Raw genomic sequence first — 26,772 nt, 5'->3', positions numbered from 1 at the left:
AAACAGGACGCAGCCAGAAAGGTCTGGGAATGTTATTACGGAAAAGCTGACTTAATAAATTCTCACAGATTTCAGCAATAATGATACAAGGTGCCATATTTTGAGTAGTTCCTACGAACTAGACACGGCAGCTAAAACTGTAAGGGAGAAATTATCCGCCTCATTTTACAAAAGAAGAAACTTGGGCTCAGAGAGGTAATAATGGCCTAAGGCTGGTAAGTGACAAGGCCCAGACTCAAACCCAGATCTGTTAGGACCTAAAGTGTGTACACTTTGCCCCAAGGAGGGAGATTTATTTTGAAGAAGGACATACCAGATGTTCTCTGTCACCATTAAGACTAAGACAAGAGGAAATGGCCTGAAAGCCATATAAGGAGAAATTCAGTTTGAACGTATTAAGACCCCCCTGCCACACCATTACCTAGGGTACTCATGAAACCTCCTTTCTAGACGCATAGGAGACTTCTCTATGATATTTAAGGGTATTTTTATATAAGCAGCTTTTTCTACCAAAGATAATTTCAGGACTGTAAGTAAATAAATCTAAATATTTTCTCATACTCGAAAAATAATAAAACCATAAAATATGACACCTACATTCTCACACAAATTTTAAAAGTTGTGTTTTCCTATGGATATGAAATGTCAGCTTCCCAAATGGGGGTGGGGGCATCTAACTATCAAAAAAGAATCATAAATAGTAATGCTGAATGCATACCACATTATAAGGATCCTGAGCAGAAAACTCTTTTTTTGGCAAAAAAAAAAATCAGTCACAAGGGAATTCTTTATACTGTGACCATGTATGGCCAAGCCCTGTCACAGTATACGATCCCTACACATTGAGCGTCTGATTAATCCCATAATGTGCATAAGTCCACTTGCTGTATCACGGCAGGACGCTATGTGGTACAAGGCAGTATGGCATGAATCAGCCCCTGTAAACACTAAGGAACCCCTACGAGGGTTCAACAATGAAAGATTTTGTTTTGTTCCTGCAAGTGCTAACTATTGAAAAAGATATCCAATTGATAACCACTGAGCTTAGTGAGTTCACGGCAAAAGATTAAAACTATGTATTTTTAGATGACTTTATGTAGCTCATCAATGGTCTCAGCAGGAGGCAAAGCGATGCACAAAATCACAAGCCTGGCTGGCTCACTGATAAATGTCAATGTCCACCAAAGAAGCCGGCTGTCCCCGGAAGAACAGGACTAAATAAAAACACACAGCCCACCAATGCTTTGGTTTGACAGCCTGGAAAGGAGCACTCTACATGGCCACCCCAACCACACGTCATTAAACCCTGTACCACTGCTCTGAAAGGAGTTATGAGGAGGAGAATTAGGAATAGGAATGAGGTCATTTGCATCCTTACATATAGGAAATACATGGTCCAAAAATAAGAAAGATGGATGAAGCATGTACAACACCAAACTTTATTTGCTCCTAAAACAAATTAAAAATATAGTATGAGCACAAGAAAGTTAAAATGTTGTTCGTAACGTTGTACAGGATGGGTTATTACGGAACCTGATGCCCACAGGTTGTGCTTTTAACCCTTTTAAACTCAGGGGGCACATGGCCAGTGTCACAAACAGCACTGCTTGCTGCATGCCAATCTCTCAAGAGAACAGGGAGCCACAGAGATGGCCGTGCTCATACAGTCCAACTGCACCGCACATCTATCCACCGAGAGTGGGCCCGGACCTGCAGAAGCTTCAACAGCTCCCAACAGGAATCTAGAGAACCTGACCACTGGACCACCTGAGAGAGGAAGAGTAGGAAAGAGAATGGAAGGCCTGAGACTCTGTAACAAGGAAATTCTACTCCAGGATCAGCTTCTGAAATATGTCCTTTCTGACATCAGAATCATTTGGAACAGGAAACGATAAAGGACTGCCAAACTTCATAGAACATTATCAGCTATCATCTAAGGACTCCCTGGTCTTCCAGACTGTAATTATCTCACCTCCCTGCGCTTTGGAGCTTCCTGTAACAGGGTGCTCCCTCAAGACCGAAAATATTTGGATTGTCTGGAAACTTGGCAGGTCTGCACTTCCTTTATTGGTAATGTTAATGTTTTAACTTCTGAGTTATGCGATATTGCTACCTATGTTATTCTGACTGTGAGGTCCTTATTCCTGCCGTGACGTCAACCTCGGATATTGGATTTTCCCCTCCATGAATCCTTACTTGTGAACCCCGCCGCTTTTTGCGTCACTCGAAGGGTTTCAGGATGCCCTTGAAAGAAGTCAAAGAAGCAACCGTTATTAGCTGATTTTCCTCCTTTCTTTATTTCCATGTTAGGACTAAAATTAGGAGTAAAGGAAATGGAAGACAGGCAATTAAAATGTGTTCTTATAGAAAAAAATTAGAAACTATCTGAGAAAATTATTTTATGCCTACAAGGCTCTCTTCTGTTTCTCCGATGATCCAAAGCTGTGACAAAAATCCCTTTAAGGTGCAGCACTGCAGTCTATTTTGGAAAGCAGAATGCTATTTCCAGGAGTGAGGGAATGGAAACAGGGATATAGGGCAAGGCATTCAAAGTCAGTATTGGGCCTGGGTGATAGTGGCTCACAGCTTACTTCTGAAGTGGAAAGTCATAAGCTGGAATTCAAAATTATTACAAGCACGGCTTTGATGCCCACAGGTTGTGCTTTTAACCCTTGTGTGGCGTCTTTAAAAATACAAATCGTCCCATTAAAAATAAAAGCCAAAGAAGGCCATTCAAATCCACGTTCACTACCAGAAAACAAAAATGCAAAGACCTCGCTTTATACACACTGCTGCAATACTATTCCATTCGCCAAACATTTATTAAATCCTGCTACGAGCCTGGAACTGTACTAACATCAACAACTATGATCTATGGAGTGCCTGCTACATGTTGAATAAAGTTTTTTGATGACTTGTCATTTAGTTCTTACAACATAATCCTATGAAATGAAAACTATTATTACCCTTTGTTTTACACACAGGGAGACTGGAGCTGGTGACAATAAGCAAGTTGCCTTGATAAGCTGATAACTAAACCCAGGCAGTCTGAGGTCTTACTCGCTTTGCTGAATTCCCTCCTATGTCCTATAGGTGCCAAGGAAAAACAGAAATGATATGCTTTCTACTTTCCAAGAGCTCATTTGCAATACCAAGGGCATGCTTCAGAAATAGTGCAGTATATAATTAGTTGCTTTAACACCTAGTGATTTTAAAGTTATTTGATACACATGAATTATATGCAGTATGAACAAAGAGAAAAAATAAGATTAACATATGTTGAGGTGGTGGCTCAATAGAATTATCCTGATGCTTCTGATTCCAAGTCACCGCCTCTTTTTGGAGCTGACACTTTAACATCTGACGTTTACCTCTTCCACCTCCACCCCCGCCATCACTGCAGTTGAATATGTCCATGAGTTCTGACTCTCTTTTTTTTCTGTTTTGCCCAATCCCTTCACCCGCTTCCCCAACACCCCCATTCCCTCCCTCCCACCCCCCACCACCAGAGCTGTCTGCCTGGTCTCTATCTATGAGTCTCTCTCTCTTTTGCTTGAAATACCTAGCTTTTATAGCTTTTCTTAATCAGGTAAAAATTTGGCCACGATTTCGATAGATCAAATCTGTATAGTGATAATGAGAGAATGTAACCTCAGGCTCCCTAGCACAACCAATTCATGAATTATACTATATATAGCTAAATTCAAATAACGACAGTGTTGCTAACATTTGGAAAGCAACATCATCACTTCCATGAAGCGACTGTTAAATTCTAAGGAGTTCAAAAATACTTGAAAAATGGAATTTAATTTAGCTTCACAACATCCAAAGCACAGAGCAGTAATCTCATGGGCTGGTATCGGATTTTCCTTGTCAGATCCCAAGACTGCAAGCGCCCCAAAGGCAGCCTATTGGCTCTGCGCCCCCAGGACCTACCCCCAGGACCTACCGCAGGGCTTGATCCATAATACTGTCAGAAGACTTTAGCAACACCTTTAGACAAATGGACAATCACAGAAACAAAGGGTCTCACAATTAGAGCAAGAGAGAAGCAAACTGGCCAGCAACACAAAAGGGTTCAAGCAGTTTCTTCTCCATCTGCGGTGTCCATCTTACATGCTGAGCCTTCTTGCACAATACTGAGCTCAAGGAGACACTCAAAGTGAATTTTCAGGGTTAATGCAATGAAGCCACAGCACAAAGTGATAACATGGGCTCCCCTGGGTCACACAGCTAGAGTTAGTTATATGATCTTTTAACACTCAAACAGGACTGTTTCAGCATCATAAGGCAACCCTCCTCTGCCTGAATTTAAACAACTATCCTTCCACCACCTGGCTCTAATGTTAAGAGTAAACTTGGTGTGATTTTTCTGGGTTGGAACAGGAGGTGAGGACTTGCTAAACCACACTTATTCTGTAGCCACTCATCAATACCGGGATGTTGCTTCCTATAGCATTCTAAAAAAGATGTCTTATCTTTCAAAATCATGCTTATTATAATTATGAATAAATAATGAATGAAAGTCACATTTCGGTGTGCTAGCTGCACTGAATTCCTCCAGAGGACAGGGTTTGGGGGGAGCCTGGATGTATCAAATTGACAGATAATCTGAAAACCTTACGTTCGCCATGACTCCCAGCCTCTTTCCCCCAAAACTTTTACCTGAGTTGACATCCCACTCCTGGCCCTGCCCCCAGCTGGTGGAGGCGCTAATGAGCAGTGAAATGGCCAAAGGGCAGGCAGCAGGTGGGAGCAGGGAAAACAACGCAAAGAAGGGGGCAGGAGGCTGGATCATGAACAAACTCAATAATTAGTCCCTGGATAATAGAGCTGGTTGTAGTAAGAAAGGTGTCTGTGGTTTACAACCCTAAATGCTTGATAGCCATTAGTTACTGATAGAACATTCGTGGCAGACACCTAAACAGGAGAAAAAGCATGGGTACATTAAGCAGGCTGCCCAGAGGCACTCAGCTCATTCAAACGCAGAGGTCCTTATTTCAGTCCAGAGTACAGACTGGCTTGATGAAATCCCATGGGATTGAAATTTTTCCAAAAAATGGTTGTGTCAAATATTGATGAGTTTAGAATAAAAAATCTTAAAAGCAGACTCCACTCTTAAAAAAAGAACAAGCGTTCTCTTAAATATGGAGTAATAGTTTTACCTATCTTGCCTAGTTAAATAAATATATATATATACACACACTAGTATATAACATATTAATTTTATTTATATAAAACATGATGGTATACAATCTTTTAGAAACATTTACCGTGAATACTCGGATTTGGGTAAGCATAGATAAATATGTGTATGGTAGTATAAAGTCTTAAACACACTTATTGTCATATAAAATGGTCATTGAATTCCATGATACTTGTCATGTAATTAGAATGAAATTGAGATAACTCTCTGGGCCTGGATTCTATCGATCTGATTATGTTTTTGTGGAGAAACGGGACATTTATCTGAACCACCTCCTGTCTAGAATTTGCCATTCAACCACCGTGGGGGTCAATACGTTCTTCATTGATCATAGTTTAGTAAGATCACATGGCTATTGTGGTACTGTGGCGGGGTCACTTAAGCAGTCGACCCCAAGGCCAATGTTTTTATAATTTAAAGGATCTGGTAGGAATTGGCCATGCCAAACACCACTGGGTGACCAAGTAGGACAGGTTATCCATTTCTTTGTTTAAGACTTCTTTTAACAGAATAATTAAGAACAGCACTTCAATATTTAAACAAACAAAAAAGAGATTAATCTCGAGACAAAATGTTAAGGATCAAACCCAATTCTTGCCTTCTGAGTATGATTTATTAGTGTCTTCACATTTAATCCTCCAATTTTAAATAATCATTTTAGTGACTTTTACAGTATGCTGTTAAAAAGCAAAATAAACAGGTCACTTTCCTCCCACAGAGTTCTGTTCTGCAAAGTACTCCATTTTATCACAAAATATTGCAAAGGAGGAGATAATTTCAGAAAATATCACTCACTAATTTTGAGCACGTTATATACATCGGAAAATGTATATTTTATTTGCTGAGCATATACCAAAATGTGCTTCAGAGGGACCATCTCCCTCTTTTAAAGCATGTTATTATTACACATTTCTAAGGGGAAATGACTTCGCCTTCCAAAACTCCATTAGCAGACAGTTTTTGATGTTTGGAGAGTCATTTCTTTCCTTCTGACTCCAGTGAGAAGTTATAATTATCTGCAGTATGCATTATTGGATATTCCTTTCTAAACATCCAAGTTATATTTCATTTTAAACAAGGCAAGTGTTAAATTACAAATGGCTAAAAGTTTGTTTTTTTTTTTAAGTAACAAACATCTAAAGGAAAAAAGTAATGGAAAGGAAGACCTAAGGTTTTAACTTGAACGTTAGATTTTCAGGTTCCTCAAAACATTAATGGTTGGGATCTTTAGAAGAAATCCAGAGTTTCAATCAGTCTAGTTTAGTAGGTTTGAATTCTTATTCAGTCCTCTTACTTGATTTTCAAATCATCACTTACATTTCTAGATTTCCATAAACTTGGAAAAACAAAAAGCCCTTATTGCGCTATCTAGAATCCTCATGTTTGACTGACAAATGAAATTACATCACTTTCCTGTGTATCACAAGCTCTTTAATAAAGACAACTGTCCCCAGAAAGAGATGAACTGGGATGCATATTTTTAAATCGACATACTAGCTCACACACCCCATTAGCAAATAAAAAGAATCAGCAGCCCCAGAAAACAGCTGGGGTCTGTTAGTAAGTTCCTAGTGACCAATCAAGTTAAACTTCAGCATCTGGTCCTTGGATCAATGTCTAAGTCAATCTCAGTATATCTAGAGTGATTTTTTTTTCTTTAAAAACCATTCATTCATATTGGAGAATATTTCCCTTTTGTTATAAGTTTCCTTTCTCAAAAAGATGTTCTGAAAACAAAACACCTAAACACATCTTTTTCTCATTGGTTTATTCTTTATTATTTTGTCCTTGCTTCTTTTCCCCCAGAAGTACCCGTTGCTTCAATAAACAACACCTGGATGGAGCATTTCATATCTGAGGTTAACATGTTTATTATTTATTCTGTTGTATCCTTGAGACAGCTTCACTGTCTAAAACTTTTTCCAAATATTTCCATCACTAACTCAGATAGGTGAAGAGATCCTTTCCTAAGCAAACATTGAGAAATGCAAATATTAAATGCATAGATTCAATTGGCAAGAGGACTAATGGAACTCAATACAGGTTGTGAGAAACCAGAACATCTCGCATTGTGAGGCAAACAGCAGGAATACTACTTTTCAAATTGATCAACAACACAAGACACCAAAGCTCTATAATTAGAAGGCTTATAAACCATAATTTAAAATGTTCCCCTTAACTGTAAATAGACTTACCATGTACTTTAGTATTAGTAGCAATTCTTAAACTTGATGATGTTCAGCATGTATTGAAGACATATGATACCACCAAGGCACTTGGTTAATTTGATGCACAGCTATTATTACTTTACTCCATGTGTAACTACTGGTAGCTACAAGTAATTAGAATTTAGGCTTGAAGTGATATCTACATAAAAGTGTATGGTGAAAGTAAGCATAATTTCTAACATTTATTGAGCACTTGGCATGTGGCTTGCCTGTTATTAAGCCTTTTTTTTTTTCTTTTGCAAGCATATCTTATTTAATCCTCTAAACAACTCTGAGAAATGTACTGCTCTTACCACTTTTTTTAAGGATGAGGAAACTGGACCTTTAAAAGGGCATGTAATTTGCTCAAGATTATAACTAGTCAAGTGATAGTCTAGAATTTGAACCCAAGCCATCTGAATCCAGACCCTGAGTTCCCAACAATTAAGAGCAGGAGAAAAGTTAGGTTGTACTTCTCTCTCCTTCCTTCACACAACTTTCCCTCCTACATCTACTAGTACACACTTTTGGTTAATCAACCTTTGAATAACCTACCAAATACAGATCCCAATCACATCAGATGAGAGGGTCACACTGTAGGCATGTTTTTCCAGGCCTGTTACACCACACTATAAGATTTACAAGACATCTTTTTTAAAGCAAAAGAACTTTAAAACAAAACAAACCACCCAAAAGAGTAACAGGGGAGCAACTTGGCTTTTGGACCGTGTACTTAGTAAATCCAGTCAATTGAAAAATATATCTCTAATACAAGGAAATCAGTGAATGACATTGTTGGAAAGCATTGAACTTACTATGAAGTACAAACCCATTTCCTATGGAAAATGCAATAATTTATTTCCTCGGTACAAGCTTTCCAGTGAAGAATGTCATTAAACTGGATGCATTGCTCTGACTGGCTGCATACTCAACCCAACAGAATATATACAAGCAAAGAGGAAACACGCTGTCTAGAAAAAATACACCATTTCCTTTTATTTCCTCTTCTGAGTAGAACACCTCTTCTTTGGGGAACAAGACAGGGGCATATAAAAATTCCCTACATAACATTTTCCATTCTGACAGCCAGAAAAAATGAGAAACCATGAGAATCAATGAGGACGACCCAATGATTCTCAGAAAGGCAAGAGTTTCTGTGGTGGATGCCTCACATGGGCTTCTTATCCAGCAGAAGGTCAGCTGCCTGCAATCCAGATCTCCCCCAAATGAGCAAGAATTCATTTAATAAATCCATATTTTATTCCAGCTTGGCTAAAACATCAGTTGTGTGGAGATGAGTAGTAGGAAATAAAGCTGTAAAGATAGGAGGGGTAAACTGTAGAGATCTCAAAGTGCTAAGGCAGGCTGTCATTAACTCAGTGGGCAGCTATGGAACCACAGAAAGATTCTGAGAAGAGCAGTGACATGACTGTAACCTATGGAGATCAATGGGAAAACAGTATAGGATAGCCCATAGGTAGGGGAGATGAAAGGTAGAAAGACCAGTTAAGAGGCAAGATATGGAAACAGCCTAAGTGTCCATCTATGGATGAATGCATAAAGGAGCTATCGAGTATGTGGGGTGTATGTATCTCTATCTATCTATCTATCTATCTATCTATCTATCTATCTATCTATCTATCTTAGCCACGAGAAAGAAGGAAATCCTGCCATTTTAGTGCATAGAACTGGAGGGCATTGTGCTAAGTGAAATAAGTCAAACAGAGGAAGACAAATATTGTTATGATATCGTTTATATGTGGACTCTAGAAAAGCTAAACTTCTAGAAACAGAGAGTAGCATGGTGGTTGCCAAGGGCTGGTAGGTGGGGCAAATGAGAAGATTTGGTCAAAAGATATAAATTTCAGTTATAGGTTAAGTTCTGGGGATCTATCATGATGATTATAGTCAACAATACTATTTTATGCACTTAAATGTTCTCACCACAAAAAGAAAAATGGTAATTATGTGAGGTGATGGAGGTATGAACTAATGTTACTGTGCTAATCATTTGGCAATATATATAAAATGTATCTGATCACTATGTTGTATTCCTTAAACTTACACAATGCTATATGTCAATTATATCTCAATAAAGCTGGAGGGGCTTGACAGCTGTTGTTCTGGGTCAACTTCCATTGTGTTTGCTTATAATTTATTTCACTGCATTAATCTCATGACTTCAAAGAGCCTATTTTCTATTATGTTGCCTATTAGAAAGTTTATACAGGTCTTATTGATTAGTTCAGTGGGATAGGATATCCTTTCAAAGTTCTGATGCTTGAAAATGGCAGATCTATATTCAATATGCATGCCAATACCACCTTAGTTAACAGAGCACTCATGAGAGTAGAATGCCAGTAGCACTTTTTGACGTCTGAGTCAGTCAAAAAAGGCTTTGCAGCTTCCTCCTGACTGGTCAGAACACTCCCTCCAGCAGGCCTCGGCGCATGTCAGAAGGCTGATAGGGCACGTGTGGGTGCTCCAGTCATTCTCAATTGCACCCAGACTTTCAGCAAATCCCATGAAAGCACCAGACTGTGAGGAAGCCTCCAGATGCCAGGCTCCAAGCACTGGCATCACCCCTGCTGCTCGAGCCCTCCCAGCTGAGGCCTGAGACATCATGCAACAGAGACAAGCCTCTCTGCTGTGCCCAGCACATACTCCTGACCCAGAGAACCCACGAGCATAATAAAATGGCTTTTTTTTTTACATTATTAAGTTTGGGGGTGGTTGATTAAGGTATGATAGGTAGCTAGAATTCTATGTACAAGAGAGGTGGTAAACCAATGATTGTAGAGCCCGGACACTTAATTCTGGGTGGTATATTTCGAAAGATTAAAAATCAAACATACTTAGAAGAAAGTCACAAGAATATTCATTTATGGGGGGGGGGGTAAATGAAAGGACTGGAGATATTCAAACCAGAAAAGAGAAAAAGGGTGTATGTACATTGTCTTCAAATATTGGAAGGGCTATCATGAGTGAAAATGAAAACAATTACTCTGTGTATTCCCAGAAGAGAGGCCCAGGGACAATTAGCAGAAGCTAGGCAGCGGTTCTCAACCTGTGGGTCGCGACCCCTTTGGGGGTTGAACAACCCTTTCACAGGGGCGTCGCCTAAGACCATTGGAAAACACATATATAATTACATATTGTTTCTGTGATTTATCACTATGCTTTAATTATGTTCAATTTGTAACAATGAAATTGGGGGTCACCACAACATGAGGACTGTATTAAAGGGTCACGGCATTAGGAAGGTTGAGAACCACTGAGCTAGAGGGAGTCAGATGGAAGAATTCTCTAATGTTCTGAGCTTCCCAGGAAAGAAAAGGCAGCCTTAAGAGGTGGTGAGTTCCTTAACATTCAAGGTAATCGAACACAGTCTAGATGATCACCACCTGGTGGGTGGGTTTGGAGAGAATTCATTTACTGACCAGGAGTTTGAATGAAATGCTCTTACTTTAAGGTTACGCTGTAACACTGAGATGTGTTTAATCTAAAGATCAACCCCATTTCCTTGTTCTAAGAAATCTAATCCCAACACATGTTGAGCAGAGGGGAAAAAAAAATACAAGATGAATAAGTTAAATGAAAAGCAATACCCAGGTATAAATAGAACGTGACGCAGAACTTTAGAGGAAGAAATGGCAAACTAACAGGAAAACAGAATCCAGCAGAGCAGCAGAGAAATGCTGTGAATCACAAGCCAAGGAACAGAGAAAAGGAAAGGCGAAGACCCCATCAGTGACAATACCATGTAGAGGGGATACCTTTCTCTTTCTTGAGAAACGGTTTTATTCATTTTTAAGACTTTTCTCTTCTGTCCATGGGAAAGACAGACCAGAGGAACATGGCAGCATAGCAGCAAACGGGAGGAGGTTCAAGTGGTAAAATGAGCGAAGCTCTTTCGTGATCACTGAGCGTCTGGCCTCAAATAGATGTGTGTGCCTATAGGGTCAAGAGCACATGCATGGAAGCCACTGTGGATAACATCGGGATGTAAGAATGACTAAGGGAAGCAAGAAAAACTAGAGATTAAAACTTGGCTTTCTAACAAAGCCAATGTGGAAAAAACACGCACAAACCACCTAGAAAATGAGATGTGTCTAGAGCAAAGCCACAAAGGAAACAAAAGAGAAAGAAAACGTTAAAAAGTTATCTCAAGCACATTTCATCTGAACTTTATCACCATTTGTAATCAACTTCTGAAGTTTCATAATACCCTTTAACCTTAGTTACGCAACCCACTGAACAAGTCATCTCATTGTTACCCGACTTGAAGGCAGAGGGGAGACTCTTTTCATGTTGATAAGAGATAGAAAAAGGAGTCACTCCTGGGGGGGGGGGGGGGGGGGGAAGTGTTCTGAGTCAGCTCCTGGAGCTAATGGTAAGGAGTGGTGATAATCTTTCGCTCGCCTTAACCCTTTCCAAGATTCATGGCACCTGAAGCTAGACATGCACGACACTGAAAAAGTAAAAGTAACCTTCATTTAAACAAACAGAAACTTTTCATTAGAAGACAAAAGTAGAAATTGTTTCTTATTACTCACCCATTTCCTAGGTCGGCCTCGTGGCCGTTTTTCTCCAGTGGCTTCTGCTTTCTGCAAAATGAAAAAGGAAGTCAAATGGTTTCCTACCTGACACCATGCACCAGGGCTCACCAAGGCACACGTGTGAAGTGTGCATGCCCGACTTGCAGAGGTGATTTTAAGAACTGTTTTAACCATCTCTTTCTTTTTTTAGGTTCATCTTCTCCCTTTTTGATTGTTCTTTTTTTTTCTTTCTTTCATTATATGATGTCAACAGATACACCCTGAACACAAAAGACTCCCCTGGAGTGATTTTCTTTTATTTCTAGCCATAATGAAAAATGACTCGCACATGTCCACAGTTACCTAAAGTATTTTAGAAAATTAATGTTTCTTAAGCGATGATTTCCTTTCCATGTCACTAAAGTCACAAAATTTAATATTAAGTGTATTGCTTTATAATTTACAAGGCACTTTACATTGCTAGTCAAAAACAAGTCTAAACATAAATAAGACATAGGATTCTGATTTTTAAAAAACATTTGCTTACTTCTAGAGTTAATTTCCTACCTTGCCAAAAAACAATCACCTGTCAATCAGTTCACTTACAGCAGAGGGAAAAATAACTGGAAGAACGTATCAGTATTTGGAAACTATGGGTATTAGAATTGAAAACTATGGATATTAAAATAATAATAAATATGTACATTAACTCTCCACTCAACACAGATATGGCATTAATATATTTTCTATTTTCAGAGTTTGTTTTATTGCTTTACTTCATAAATATTTTCTGATATCATGGTTATTTTTTCCCTTTGAGTCAAAATTTTAAATTTTCTATCAAGAATTTTCCCTGCGTTTTTCACGCTATTCCAATCCCCAAATGCACCCCCCCACACACATCACACATACACACAAATCACATTCACCTTCTATAAAAACAGGATAAAGAACACTCAGTACATACTTCTATGTGTGAGAATCATCCCAAGGCTATCTGAACAAAAATGTAGGTAACCTGAGCTAGACTAACTTGTTTTGCATTTTACTTTTGTTACCTGGGTAGCAGCCAGTAGATACTTAATACAATGATACTAAAAGTACCTGTTATTACTGTCTACACTGCCAAATGAGAATCTCCTCTTTCTTGTTTCAATTTGCCTGGTAAAAACAGATTGACACAGATGATAGATAGATGATAGATAGATAGATGATAGATAGATAGATAGATAGATAGATAGATAGATAGATAGATACAGAATAAGCCACAAGATTTCTCACTAAATAACTCCCTGGCCTGTCATTAGTATCCAACAGGTCCCATGCATTAACGCAAACTCTGAATAATTATAATGCTAGTTCACATTGATTTAGCATTTAAAATACCCCAGCAAAGAGCTAAGTCATTCACATGTTATTTTAATCCTTACAAGAGCCTTGCAAGGAAGATATTATTTTTTCTCTTATTTTGCAGATGAGCAACCAAGTTTTAGATAGGGGAGGTAAACTACTCAAGGGCACGCACACAAAGCTGGTAAATGACAGATCTGGGATTTGAACCCAGTTCTGCTGGGCTCTAAGGACTGGGCTCCTACCTCCCAGCAGGGCTGCAACCTTCCCACAGGCATTTGCTGCCACAAGGAGATATTTTAATTAACTAAAGTCCTCACAGATTCAGCTAATTTCCCAGAACAGAAGGAAACCTGGCGGAGCCTTTGTCTATAACCCTGGGACTGGGCACTCTAAACCACCATTTCCTACTTCCCAGTAGCTCCACAGAGGAATCGCTTATGGTCAGGGGTGAGTGGTGTTGTCTTAACTTCAGTCGTAAGGGCAGGAATGAGATACGTGAGAGCCTGGAGTGCCCAGTGAACCACACCCTCTTTCTGGGTGTCCTCTCAGAGAGAGGGGGCAGTATCTTAACAGAAACACAAACTCCTCTTTGGAAACTTTGGACTCAAACCCCTGCTCTGACATTTTAGCTTTAGGACTTAGGGCAGGTCCCTGAAAACCCCCATTTGGTTTCATACGTGAAATGGAGATAATGCCTCCTGTGAGGAGTGGAGTGCCTGCCCTAAATGAGGTGCGTGAGAAATGTTCCTTCCCTCCTAAGGAGATGGAACTCTTAAAGGGAAAGTTTTCCTTCAGGTTAGTCCAATCTCACAGAGGGTTCGGTCAATGCAAATATTCCATTACACCCACCTGTCACCTTTAGAATGAAGCTTTTAAGAAACCCTTTGGCCAGTACATAGTGAGTTACACAAGTACAAAACTGCCTAATACAGAAGCAGCGTCTGATTTGGTACTTGGGAGCATAACTTACCCAGTAGTAAATTACAGAGACATGGGAGATAGAAATCCTTCCTGATGGGCTTGGCGATGAGAGGTGGAGTTGAGGGGAGGGGGGTATTGACCTTAAAGCAGCGGTTCTCAACCTGTGGGTCGCGACCCCTTTGGCGGTCGAACGACCCTTTCACAGGGGTTGCCTAAGACCATCCTGCATATCAGATATTTACATTACGATTCATAACAGTAGCAACATTACAGTTATGAAGTAGCAACGAAAATAATTCTATGGTTGGGGGTCACCACAACATGAGGAACTGTATTTAAAGGGCCAGAAGGTTGCGAACCACTGCCTTAAAGGCTAGCACACCAGGCTTTCTCTGCACAGTTGTTACGTTGTTTCAGGGGCCAGGATGTGGTCCGGATGCATCTAACTAAACTCTGTGGAAGAGAAGGTTGTTTTCTAAAAGGGTTTCACTGCATTTCAAAAGTCAGAGAAAGCAACTCTCTGAGAGAGAAAGCCTTGCAAATCGGATGATTTTAAAATGAGCATCTCAACTACGGAAAGCCTATTGAAAAACAAAATTCGCACCATTTTCCAAAGGGCAAAAAATACCACAACTGTCACTTGGACTTGTAAAAAGCAAACTTGCTGCATGGTCTTCGGGCCAGAGTTACATGTAAACCGAAACCCTCTTCTGAGACTCCATCTAGAAGAAACACATTAGCTGTGCTGTGCGGCCTCGATCTGGGAGGTTTTCATTGTTCCTTAAAACACACATTATTTAATCATTCTGATCAAACCTCACAGAGGCTGCAAAACAAGTTAGGATTTTAGTTTGTAAACCAGCATAGATCCAGGGTTTTTACACAGTGCAAAACACAGGCTTTAACTGCACCCCCCCCACACCCACCCGCCCCCTGTGTTTAATGCTCTCCAAGATATTATTTTTTTTATAGAAGACAAACAAAACATTCTGGGATCTTGTTTTGTTTTTAATATGTCAACATGTGTATAGCGTGGAGAAGTATATTTGGTTTTCCTTTGCCAGAGTGGAATTGGGTTCTATACTGCAAACCCACATATAATTGAGACAACAACTCATTCTAAATGTTTCCTGCTTATCTGGGAGGGGAAGCAGAAATTCTACATTTGTAAGAACTGAAATTTCAGAACATGACCGGCATTGTTATATTAACATTTGCAACTATCAAATCATATCTTGTTAAAAGTGTTACTGCTTGTCCTCATTCATATTGGTTTGTTTAAAAAGTTTAGATTCAGACCTGAATCTTTAATTTTATAATATACTCAGAAGCAAGTTCATGAGAGCTGGGAGAAATGCTAAATGGGAAATGTAATTTCTAAGGAGTTCTGATACTCCAAGCTTTTTAAATGCACTCTGCACTTAAAAAATAATTAAGAAAGGAAATTCATCTAGCAAGTATAACTCTTCAGTTTGAACCAGTGCTTTGCCTGCCGCACAAGACATGCTCACTATGTATTTATTGAAGAAGGAAGGAAGGAACGAAAGAAACACTACTGTTTATGTCACGTGTGTGTCTTGTTTCCCTCTTGCTATCAGAATTCTACAGCTTGATAGGACTTGTGGGAAAACTTTAAAAAAGCATTTCATCCTTAACAAGTTAAGAAAACTTCTGGGTGTCTTACGACCTCCAAAAGCATAGCCCTGTGGTTTATTTGGGGGACAGCGTTCTGTGGCACACATCTTCAGCCCTTTATAAGTTTGTAAAGAGCTGCCATCCAAAGGTTTCTCAAAACCTAACTTCCAACCTGCATTTCAGGTTACCGAAGATAACAGTCTTCTGGGAAATATCTAACAAAATATTTGACAAGTTGCATGTAATACAGGAAAGATCACAAGCTTTAGGAGGAGATTTGAATTCAAACCCAGGCACCACCATTTGCTAGAGTTTAACACTAGATGTGTCAGTTTCTCATTTGTGAAATGAAGACCAAATGCCTACATCAGAGGATGAAAGGAGCTAATATATGTTGTAAAGTGCCTGACAACAGTGACAGCATTTAGAAGGTACGCGAATGTAGTTTCTTCTGCCCTCCACATCTTAAACTGTTACCCTTATAAAAAGTACCTCCCAGTTCTGTGAGTTTCCATCGTGGTTTTCTGAGCATCATCTTCCTCTCCAATTCGCAAATGGGAGGTTAAGCCATCTGCCCACATTTGTACGTCGTAGAACTGAGACCCAATCTGATTTCAAGGCAATCAGGGGTCTGTTACTTTGGGAGATGTTCCCATATGAAGTAAAATAGCCATGGGAGGATTTAAAAAAATCAAAGCCTTCTAGGGTGAGAAACAAGTGAGTAGTTCAAAGTATAACATTTCCAAGTTTCCTATAAAGACATGGACAGGAGCTGAAATTGGGAGCCAAGAGAATTATCCAGTTCTGACTTCTGGATCAAATTTACATAGCTATGAATTTTTTGTTAATCTAAATGCTCTTATCACATTTTATATGTACTGTGATAATGCATGAAAGCTAGAACTCTCCCTTCTTTCTTTTTTTTCTTTTTTTTTTTATTGATTTTTTACAAAGAGGAAGGGAGAGGGATAGAGTTAGAAACGTCGATGAGAAAGAAACATCGATCAGCTGCCTCCTGCACACTCCCCACTGGGGATGTGCCTGAAACCAAGGTACATGCCCTTGACTGGAATCGGACCTGGGACCCTTGAATCCGCAGGCTGATGCTCTATCCACTAAGCCAAACCGGTTAGGGCTGAACTCTCCCTTCTTTAATCAATCAGTGCATCTGAACAACAACAAAAAAGAGCTAGAAAAATATTTAGGCATAGTAGCACCTTGTTTGGTTTTCATGTATCTCTATGCATGTATATAAGTATAGATTATAGATGATAGATAGATAGATACATACATACATAGAAAGAAAGAAGATAGGTAGAAAAGTTTAGACTAAGACCTGCAGACCTAAGAGCATATGGAACCAACTATCTGAAGTTTAGAAAGTTACATTTTGTTTCTTTCAGTGGTTCCTTTACAAATATAAACAGTGCAAATCAACGTGCAACAGCATTAAAATCACCTGGACTGATCGGTCAAACTAAGCACTGAGTAACTCATTTTACATTTTTGATAATCCAGTTCTATGGGTTTCCAAAATTTAAGTGCAACCATTTTTGGTCTTAAAAAGATATTGCAAGTTTGTCATCACTCCATATTTTCCAATAGGAACTATTAGTACAGTCTATCCTCCACTGGAGTTTGTGCTCATTTTAACCAAGGAAGCCCTCACGGTCAACTCTCATATCATTATTTACACACCCCTGTCTTCACCTATGCAAACACTAAATTAAACCAAGGCCAAAATGACCAGAGGAATTATCTCCGAAGTTTAAGATTCTCTTCCTTTATACTGTCTTTCCGCCTCTTTTGTAAACAGAAAAATCAGTATCAATGATACAGGAGTTCATAGGGGTTACCTTCTGAGCAAACTGCCCCTTCCTTTATCCTGGAGAAAAGAAAATGACTGCACTACTCCTCGATAAATCAATTAGGAGGTGTCATTCAAAACTGTTCAGTATATTCAAGCAACATCGAATAAAACCATAGCCTAAAATACAAGTTCTCATTCACCTTCTCCTCCTGGTTGGCAGAACAAAAATTTTAACTAAAAACTTCAGAGTCTAGAAGAGTGAAATTTGTTGTTCCACCATTGTGCCCAGTTATGTGGTCCGAAGGTGCGCTCTGGAAACTGCAGAGCGTCAACTAACAAGACAAGATAGGTTTGAATGACTTAACTGACATAAAATGCTCTCTAGCTTCCATCTATTCTCAAGGCAGAACTGAAATGCAATAGAATACCAATCTGGTATGTTGTACCTCCTTAGCAAAATGATCTGCTGGGACCTGGGAGATAAAAACAAGCCACAGTTGTTTGTAGGTCAAAGTAATGAGGAGCTATTGATGAAAAAAGTTGAGAAGAATGATAGCTTGCAGAGAATGAGAATTATGACTCCCCTGAAATAACATTACTTCATGAAATAATTCAGATGTACTTGATTCTCCCATATTTGGATAATAATCTATGATGACTCAAAGGCATTGCCAGAGAAAATTTACTGATGCAGTAAGGCTTGGTCCTCCCTGGAAAAGTGAAGTGAAAAACATGAGTCAATTGTTTAGGTAAGTCAGCTTAAAATATCATGACGATGGAGACAATAACTAGGCTTTTTGTAATTCTACCTGCCTAGATTCATTTGCATATTAGGGTCCTGGATCCCAGTGGGAATTATCTCCCTACTAAAACACAGAGGAATCCAACTAAACCATACTAGTAACACAGAAACTATAGGCTGGAATTCTATAACTTCCCAAACCATCTTTCTCCAACTTACCTATAATGATGCCTTTGGTTACTCTCTCTAATTGAGCCTACTGTATTGGGAAAAAAATCTTGTCCTCACTCAGCATTATGCTCTGACATTTATCTAAAATGACAAGTAAAACTCACAGTCTCTCACCCTAATATAAATATCTATGATTGGCATTAGTAAGCATTTATCAAAACTAAAGCACACTTCTGGGAATGTGATTAGAAAGAGCACAAATCTATCTTTATAGTACCCAATTAACATCAGGTAAATAGAAAATATATTAAATCTTAATCTGAACACATTATTTGAATCATACATCCTTTACCCAGATATTTTTATTCCATACTTTGCTCTCTAGGTCTGGTCAAAATGCAACTCAAGAAAATCTATGACATTATGAAGGGGGCTACCTCACAAATGAGATCTTTTTTGTATCCAATTTCCTTCTATTAAAATTTAATTCAATCTGGATGCGGAGAAAAAGTAACCCTCGTGCACTGCTGGTGGGAATGCAGACTGCCACTGTGAAGAACAGTATGGAGTTTCCTCAAAAAACTAAAAATGGAACTCCCATTTGACCCAGTAATCCCACTTTTAGGGCTATATCCCAAGAAAAAAGGAACACCAATTAGAAAGGATATATGCACCCATATGTTCACAATTTACCATAGCTAAGATTTGGAAACAGCCTAAGTGCTCATCAGCAGATGAGTGGATTAAAAAACTGTGGTACATCTACATAATGAAATACTACACTGCTGTAAAAAGGAACTGCTATCATTTGCAACAGCCTGGATGGACCTGAAGAGCATTATGCTAAGCGAAATAAGTCAGTCAGAGAAAGATAAGTATCACATGATCTCACTTATTTGTGGAATACAATGAACAACATAAACTGATGAACAAAAACAGATCCAGAGCAGAGAAGCAGCGATCAGACTGTCAAACCTCAGAGGGAAGGTAGGAGAGGGTGGAGGTTAAGGAGGAGAGATCAACCAAAGGACTTGTATGCAGGCATATAAGCCTAACCAATGGACACAGACACCAGAGCGGGGTGAGGGTATGAGTGGGGGTGGGGGGGAAAGGGGGGGAGGACACATATGTAGTACCTTAATCAATAAAAAAATTTAATTTAATCTAAAATTTCCCCCCCCCCTACAAGTACATAAATGAGAATTGGCTTGAGACTTGGAGATGAATTTGACTTGTGACCTTAAACACTAGAGAATTAATGAAAACCCCTCCAGTATTCTCTCATGATTAAAGAGCCACAACAAAAACCTTAAACCAAACATTAGGAGAGGATATCTTTCTTTTCCCCAAACATGGATAATGTGAAAATACAAAGTATTTCCATCCAGCACAAACATGAGAGGAAAACAAAACAAAACAAAAAGGAAATGAAGAGGCAACTGGTTACAGGTATATCTCAAACTAAAACATAAATAAAACACACACAACACACACACACACACACACACACACACATGAATAAAGTATTCAGGAAAACATTAGCTCCCAGTTTCTTTTATTAAGATAACAATATGAAACTGGTTCAGGGACAAATTTTGAGCACTCAGACTGGAATTCTAAGGACTAGAATTGCTACATAATGGTCATCTATGGGAATTTGTCATAATGGAATAAAAGCAAATGTAATAAGAATTATCTTCTCTCCCAAAAGTTCCAAGCATAACAAATTGTGTTTTTAGAAATGTTTGTTTTATATTACACAGATCAATTTTATATTGACTATGGCCTGAAATTAAAGTGATAGCTAATTTAGTAGTCAAGCACTTGGTCTTGCCACGCTCTGCATGCATTGTCAAGTTTCACACTGCTAATTTTCCAATGAGCAGTTTTGTTTTCAAATGCCCCAAGGCCAATTACTGAGCCCAAAACATAAACTTTTTAAGTAAAGAAACTCCAAGCAGCAAGAAAGTTTAAACACACATCATCGGATTCTAATGTTCACTGTAGCTCCTCTAGTTTTAGAATCTATTCTCTTATATACTTACCAGTTTTTATAATACTGTTTTCATTTTGATGAGTCACAGTGTTCAGGAGAATACCCAATTTATTAATCACAGAAGATTGCTCATATCCACTCTGGTCAGTCTAGCAGGATATGTTTATCTTACATGTTATTAACAATATAACTATTTCTTTAAAAAGAGTCCTTTTCAAAATACTTATAAACATATGTTTTGTTAGAATACAATATATGTTTGATAATTATGTTTATATAGGGTAGCAGCAAACTTGATAAATACTGATTTGAAAGTGAAAATACCTTAAGTTTACACATGCCATGAACAATTCATCAATGTCATTCATTGTTTTGCAAAGTATTATCTTCTCCAAATGAAGCGTAATTTATAAACTGAAGAAATATAACAGTCGTGTTATTGGCAAATATATTTATTCACTTTTATTAGAAGGGGGACTTTAACAGTTGTGTGAAATAATTTTGTCTGGAAGAATAAAAGATTTCAGGGTAGCATTTCTTTGGGAAAAAGAAAGTTTACTTTTGTTTTATAAGTTGTAATATGTATGCATACAGAACTAACAGAGAGATGAGTGGCCTAATTAGGGTCATTGTAAATGCCTATTATAAAAGTAACTAAAAAGAAATCATACTTTACTTGGGAAGAGATCAACTTTTTTGTTATTTGGTTTTAGGTGGTAAATTAGGCACAAATCTCAGCTCTCTTTGTCAATGAAGATTTTGTTAGTCAGTGGTAAACTGTTCAAAATGAAAGGTGATAGAAGCATCTCTTTACATTGGAAAACATGTAATACAATGAAATCTGAAAGATTCCTTTTCCTTCTTTTGTATTAAATTTTAAATAATTTATGATGAGATTTACAGATTTCTTTCTGGGAGATGTTATAATGATCCATCTTTTAGAGCAAGTACATCATAGTCTAAATGTATGTTAGCTATCTACCAAGATATCCCTTTGCCATCTCATTAAAGTGAAATTAAGTTAGGTAAATCCCATACTATGCTACCTTTTAAAAAAAAAACTGTTAAATGAGCCTTTTTTAGTTAACTTAATAAATCAAATCAAATGTAACTGAAAATATTTAGGTCAGGAATACACGATTATGTATTGTCACTTTTAAATGAGAAGGTAATTTAGAGCTACTTTAAAGTTTGTTAATTAAATGTGAGTCACCAATCTTCATTCTGAGAAGCTGTTAGATTTAAATATATTAGAAACCTGTTCCTTCAACTCTGTTTAAGACTATTAAAATAAAACAGACAAAAAATCATAGCTATACCCTAAATAACTTTATATGTATCACTGGTTGCTATGACAGTTTACATGAAAACCATCACATATAATATGGTAAGTGCCCATAATCAGAGAAAACCACATAAAACATTAATCCCCAAAAGATGAGCACATAGTCCTTTCTAATAAATACTGTACATGGTATACTCAAATGTACTCCTGAATTTTGAACCTTTGTTTTTAACTAGTATACAAACCTATAGATAAAATACAGAATTTTTTTTTCAGATTTACTTATAAGGCTAAAACATGTAAATTGTATAGTTACCCTCTATATATGCATTGACTCTGAGATAGTTCCTCTTTTCTAGCTCAAATAAAAGCAACATAAGTTATTTTACACTACAATTTAAAATTTATAAAGAATAACATGGGAAATTATACTTGACTGGATTCGATCCTGCCCAAAATAATACAGTGAGTCAAATATTTGTTTAGAAAACTTCTCATTGTTCCATTTAGTGCATTTCTATATTACCTGATGGAAAGGCTTCTTGAGAGATTATAATATATTGCAAGCTAATTATAAGCAAACAGTATACTTTATCATCAAATTTAAAGCTGTAAAAGTCATAATTTTTTCCAGTATTTCATAATTGGATTTACTTCTAATTATCATCTATTTGATAAAGTACTTAACTTTAATAGGGGAATTTGGTTTTTCAGTAGTCTTGTAAATAAGCACAAAGTAAATTAATCTTTATTATTTTTAAAGAAAATTAAAAAATCTATAGCTTTGATTTGTATTTAACTATTTCACAACTGGCCCAAATCTTAAACTTGTCACTCACCACTCCCCCTCCTCACCCTCCCAACCCCAGTTTAAGTTTCCTATTATTTGGTGATTGTTTACAAACAACACTGAAGCCTCTTCATGAACTTTTTATTTTCTAAGCATTTGCTTAGAAATCTTATTCATATCAAGGGTTGGAAATGAGTCTTGGGTTAACCAGTTAAGACAAACCCTTAAGTGTGGGTCTAGGGTGGGAAAATCACAGGGAGGTTTCTGTGGGAGTTGAGGAAGTTGGGAAGCCTTGACTTGAGAAATCTCACCTTCTGAGCTGCTTTGGAGGGGCTCTTGTTTTTGCTGCCTTTGGGTCTTCCCCTGGGTCTCTTAGGAGAGGGCTCACCAGTTGGCTCCTAATTGTGGAGAGAAAAAACAAACACGTTGTTGTGGCAAGGATGTCTGCCAGAAACTGACCCTGACTCTATAGTTACATTTTCTGCATGTGCTGCTCCACTGAACTGTTGGGACACATTCAATTCAAGCATAAATAGGAATGATGGCTCAGAGTTTTCAGAAAGGGGCAATAACGATCTTTTTAATCCAAGGGCTCAAAGAGGAAATGGTTATTTTACATATGAAAACTAGATTCTATTCCAACCCTACCAAGGTAACAAAGGATGACAAGTTTGCATGTTCTAGAAAGAAAGTCATACATTAAGGTGAAAAAGTTGCATCGTTATGCATTTGGCAACTCAGCCATAAGCATTTTACACAAATAGTACTAGCCATTGCACTAGCATTTCAAACAGAAATACGAAGCTAACATCATAAATATTTCAGCAATCTTCCCTACTGAAAGATGGTTTTTAATCATCTCTATATATCTGCATTGTAGTCAACACATTGAGTGAAATATTGGAGCAATTATCCAAGTTCTTCAACTCAAAACAACTCCATTCCCCCTTAAAATTCCCAAATAATTATGTTAAATCTGTTGTGGGAGGTTTTGCTTGAATTATCTAGATAATTGCTTCAATTCTCCACTTCCTTTTGGAGATTCAGGCATGGTCTCTAGTCTAAATTTAAATATCTTTTGATAAAAAGGAACAAACTCCCCAAAACTTTCTTTTGAGAAAACTGCTATGGGGGTGAACTGGAGAAAAATAAAGAGGGGGAGGGAGAATAAGGAGGAATGGAAGTGTCTGGGAAGGAGAAATTGAAACTATCAATAGGTTTAGCAAAACTTTAAATGGCTTCTATGCCAAGTGGTAAATACTCAAGTGGTTAAGAGAATGTGATGATTAATATTCCAGTTCCTAAATATTTATCCAGTGAATCATCAAATTACATTTCATTCAGATTCGGTGATTAAATGAGACTAATTAACTTAAAACTCATGAAAGTCTCCAATGAAAATTCGCATCCTACTGAGAGAACCTGGAGAAGGTTACTCACAGCTTCCGTGGGACCACTAGCGCCAGTGGGCACATCCGGAGCAAACACATCGGAGACACATTTTCCTTTCTTTGTGAACTCAGCCTCAACTCAAAGGTAAAACCTCCAATCACCTCCAGACCCCACTGCAATTTCTTTTCCATTATTTTTTGGAGGCGGGAGGCAATTACAAGAGCTAGAGAGAGCTGGGTGGCGGGTGGGAAACAAGGGTGGGGGGTGGGGGGGGGCAGGCAGGGACTAGCTGGGAGGTGTAAAACAGGGTCCGAACGCGGTATAAAGTGTCGCCTGGGCAGAGCGGGAAAACTCGGGGGCCTCTCGGGGGCTTGTTTCCTTTGATGATTTCAAAAAGGTACAACCCTCTCCGTTTTCCTAAAACGCGCTGGCAAGCAAACATTGTTCGATACCGCCACCCTGCTCTCTCTCGGGCGGCTTTGGGACTCTAGGATAATTTTCTAACCAGCCTACTTGCCATGAAGGAAGCTCTTTAAGGCTACGGAATGAAGAAGTTTTAAAAGCCCGCGGAAGCGAAGTTTAAATGTTCTCAATGGACATGTCCCGCTCCAGCCCTGCCCGCCAAGGCTGGGAAATTGCAGCGAACAAAACCCCCCCGCCCTGGGCGCTGCGCGCAGCCTTGCTAGCGCCGGCTGCACGCTTAATTGGTTGCATCCGCAGACAAAACCCTCCACTCCGCGGGGTCCCGGGCGCCCCTCGATCTTCCCCTCCCAACCCCCCAGCCAATCGCCCTGTAGTAACACATTTAATGTCTGAAGCTCTGAGGCGCGGGATCTAGGGGCAAAAGGGAGACCGGGCGCCGGGCGAGGAAGTGACCCTAGCTACGGTGCACCCTCTCGGACATTACTTTCCTTCGCGCCCTTGGCCAAACGAGCTAATCCCGTCCCTTGCGGACCCAGACTCTCCGGTAGCCCCTTCCCCGGGGCACCTCGGCGGCGCCGCCGCATTTAAAGAGCAGAGAGAGGACCGGGCGGCCCACGCGTTCTTTGTCGGGAGGGCGCGAGTCGCCGGCCACCAAGCACTTGGGGAAGGCGCCAAAGGGGCGGCTGCGGCGTTGCAGACCCGGGCCCGCTAGCAGCCCGGGATGGCGGGAGAAAGAGCCCACGAACGGCCCCCGGGAGTCCAGCCCCTCCAAAGCATCCTAGCCCCCCGCACTTCCTTCCCCTGGGGCAACTGTAAAGCGGTGAGGAAAGCGTCCGCGAGCCCCGGAAGGTCGGACCCCGGCCGCTTCCAGTCGCCAGGAGCCCCCGCGACACTCCGGGCGGTGCACAATAGCGAAAGTCCGAGGACGCGCTGCCCCCGACCCCACCTCCCGCCGCCCGGCCCGGCTCCCCGCCTCCCCGCCCGGAGGGGCGCGGGCGTCCCCGGCTCAGCCGCGCACGGGAGACCGCAGCCCTCCCCCGGCCGGCGGGCAGCGCGTGGCGGCCGTGGCGACTGGACTCGCGCGTTCGAGTGGCCCCGCGTCGGGGGGCCCGCGCAGAGGGAGCGAAGGTGGGCTGGGGCTCCCACCCCGCCGGGGTACTGACTTGCTGCTGCTTCCTGGGTCGGCCGCGTCCTCTCTTCTGGGGCGCGGGGGCGGCAGGTTGTCCCTGGGCTGAAGTGGACGGCTGCCCGGCGCCTTCCCCGCGTGCGCTCATCCTGCCTCCCGCCGCCTCCGCCGCTACCGCCGCTGCAGCCGCTTCGCCTCAGCTGCCCCCAATCGGCCCCGCACCTTTCGGGAGAGTAGCCGATCCGGCTGCAGAAGGCGGCAGAGGGAGCGAACGCCGGCGTGCTGCGAGGGCTGCTGTTTAAGCTGCCGCCGCTGCCACCATCAACACCGGACGTCCCGCGGCTGCCAAAAGAGAGAAGAGGGGAGGAGGAGGAGGAGAGAAGGAGGCGCTGCCGGTGGCGGCGGCAGCGGTGGGTGGGTGCCGGAGGTGGAGGTGGCGGTAGAGGTGAAGGTGGAGGTAGCGAGAGGAGGAGGAAAGCGAGGGAGAAGGAAAAGAGGGTTTGAAGTTGGGAGGCTCCCCTTTCGGTTTGGGAGCAGGAGTCGCGATCACCGGGAGCACTTCGGCAACAGCTTGGAAAGGGAAGAGACTTGGAGTGAATTGTGTCCCTTGAAATGTTAGGCGGGGAAAGAATTCCTCCTCCTCTTCCCCCCCGCTCCGCGCTCGCAGAGCAAGAAAGAGAGAGAAAACAAATAGCGCCTTGGGCCGTCGGAAAGCCAAGGAGGATGGGGAGATTGTGCCGGGACCGGGTCGGGCGCTGAGCGCAGAGGAGGGGTGAGAAGCGGGTGGCACCGCGCCTCCTCGGGAGGCGAGAGCCGGCGGCAGCGGCACCGGAGAGTTGGAGGGGGACCGGCTGCTCGCTCCTGCGTCTGCACCAAGTGCGCTCTGCCCGGGCTGGAAGTTTTCTGAGTTCCTGCCCCAGGATTCAAGTGGGATGAGTGTGAGTGTGAGTGTGTGTGTGTGTGTGTGCGCGCGCGCGCGCGCTTGGGGAGGGGGCGGTGGGATAGGGGTGGGGGTAGTGCCCACCTCTAATAGTGGGCGGATAAAGGGGAGGGGGCTGCGCAGGAGGAAAAGCATGAGGAGGAGGGAGGCCAGGCGGACCGCCGAGCCGAGGCGCCTGGCCGTGGGCCAGAGGCAGCGTTCTAAATACAACTGCCCCGGCGGCGGCGGCGCCCGGGT

General features: G+C 40.7%; 1 protein-coding gene across 5 annotated transcripts in view; it reads right to left on the bottom strand.

Annotated features, from left to right (window-relative positions):
- HMGA2 (high mobility group AT-hook 2) overlaps positions 1-26,535 on the bottom strand; it is a 141,349-nt gene extending 114,814 nt beyond the window's left edge. For 4 of the 5 annotated variants that reach the window (XM_059683515.1, XM_059683516.1, XM_059683518.1 and 1 more), the window contains exons 1-3: positions 25,633-25,765; positions 22,966-23,052; positions 11,970-12,020 (exon numbers count right to left, since the gene is read on the bottom strand). In XM_059683515.1, coding sequence (XP_059539498.1) covers positions 11,970-12,020; positions 22,966-23,052; positions 25,633-25,743 — 249 coding nt within the window. In that variant the 5' untranslated portion in view covers positions 25,744-25,765. Of the gene's footprint in view, positions 1-11,969; positions 12,021-22,965; positions 23,053-25,632 lie in introns of all 5 variants that reach the window. The other variant, XM_059683517.1, reaches the window with a different exon arrangement.
- Positions 26,536-26,772: the final 237 nt, after the last annotated feature.

This window comes from Myotis daubentonii, chromosome 2 (genome assembly GCF_963259705.1).
Source record: "Myotis daubentonii chromosome 2, mMyoDau2.1, whole genome shotgun sequence".
Classification (NCBI taxonomy): domain Eukaryota; kingdom Metazoa; phylum Chordata; class Mammalia; order Chiroptera; family Vespertilionidae; genus Myotis; species Myotis daubentonii.
Note: the sequence above shows the minus strand (reverse complement) of the source record. Positions and strands in the feature narration are given on the sequence as shown.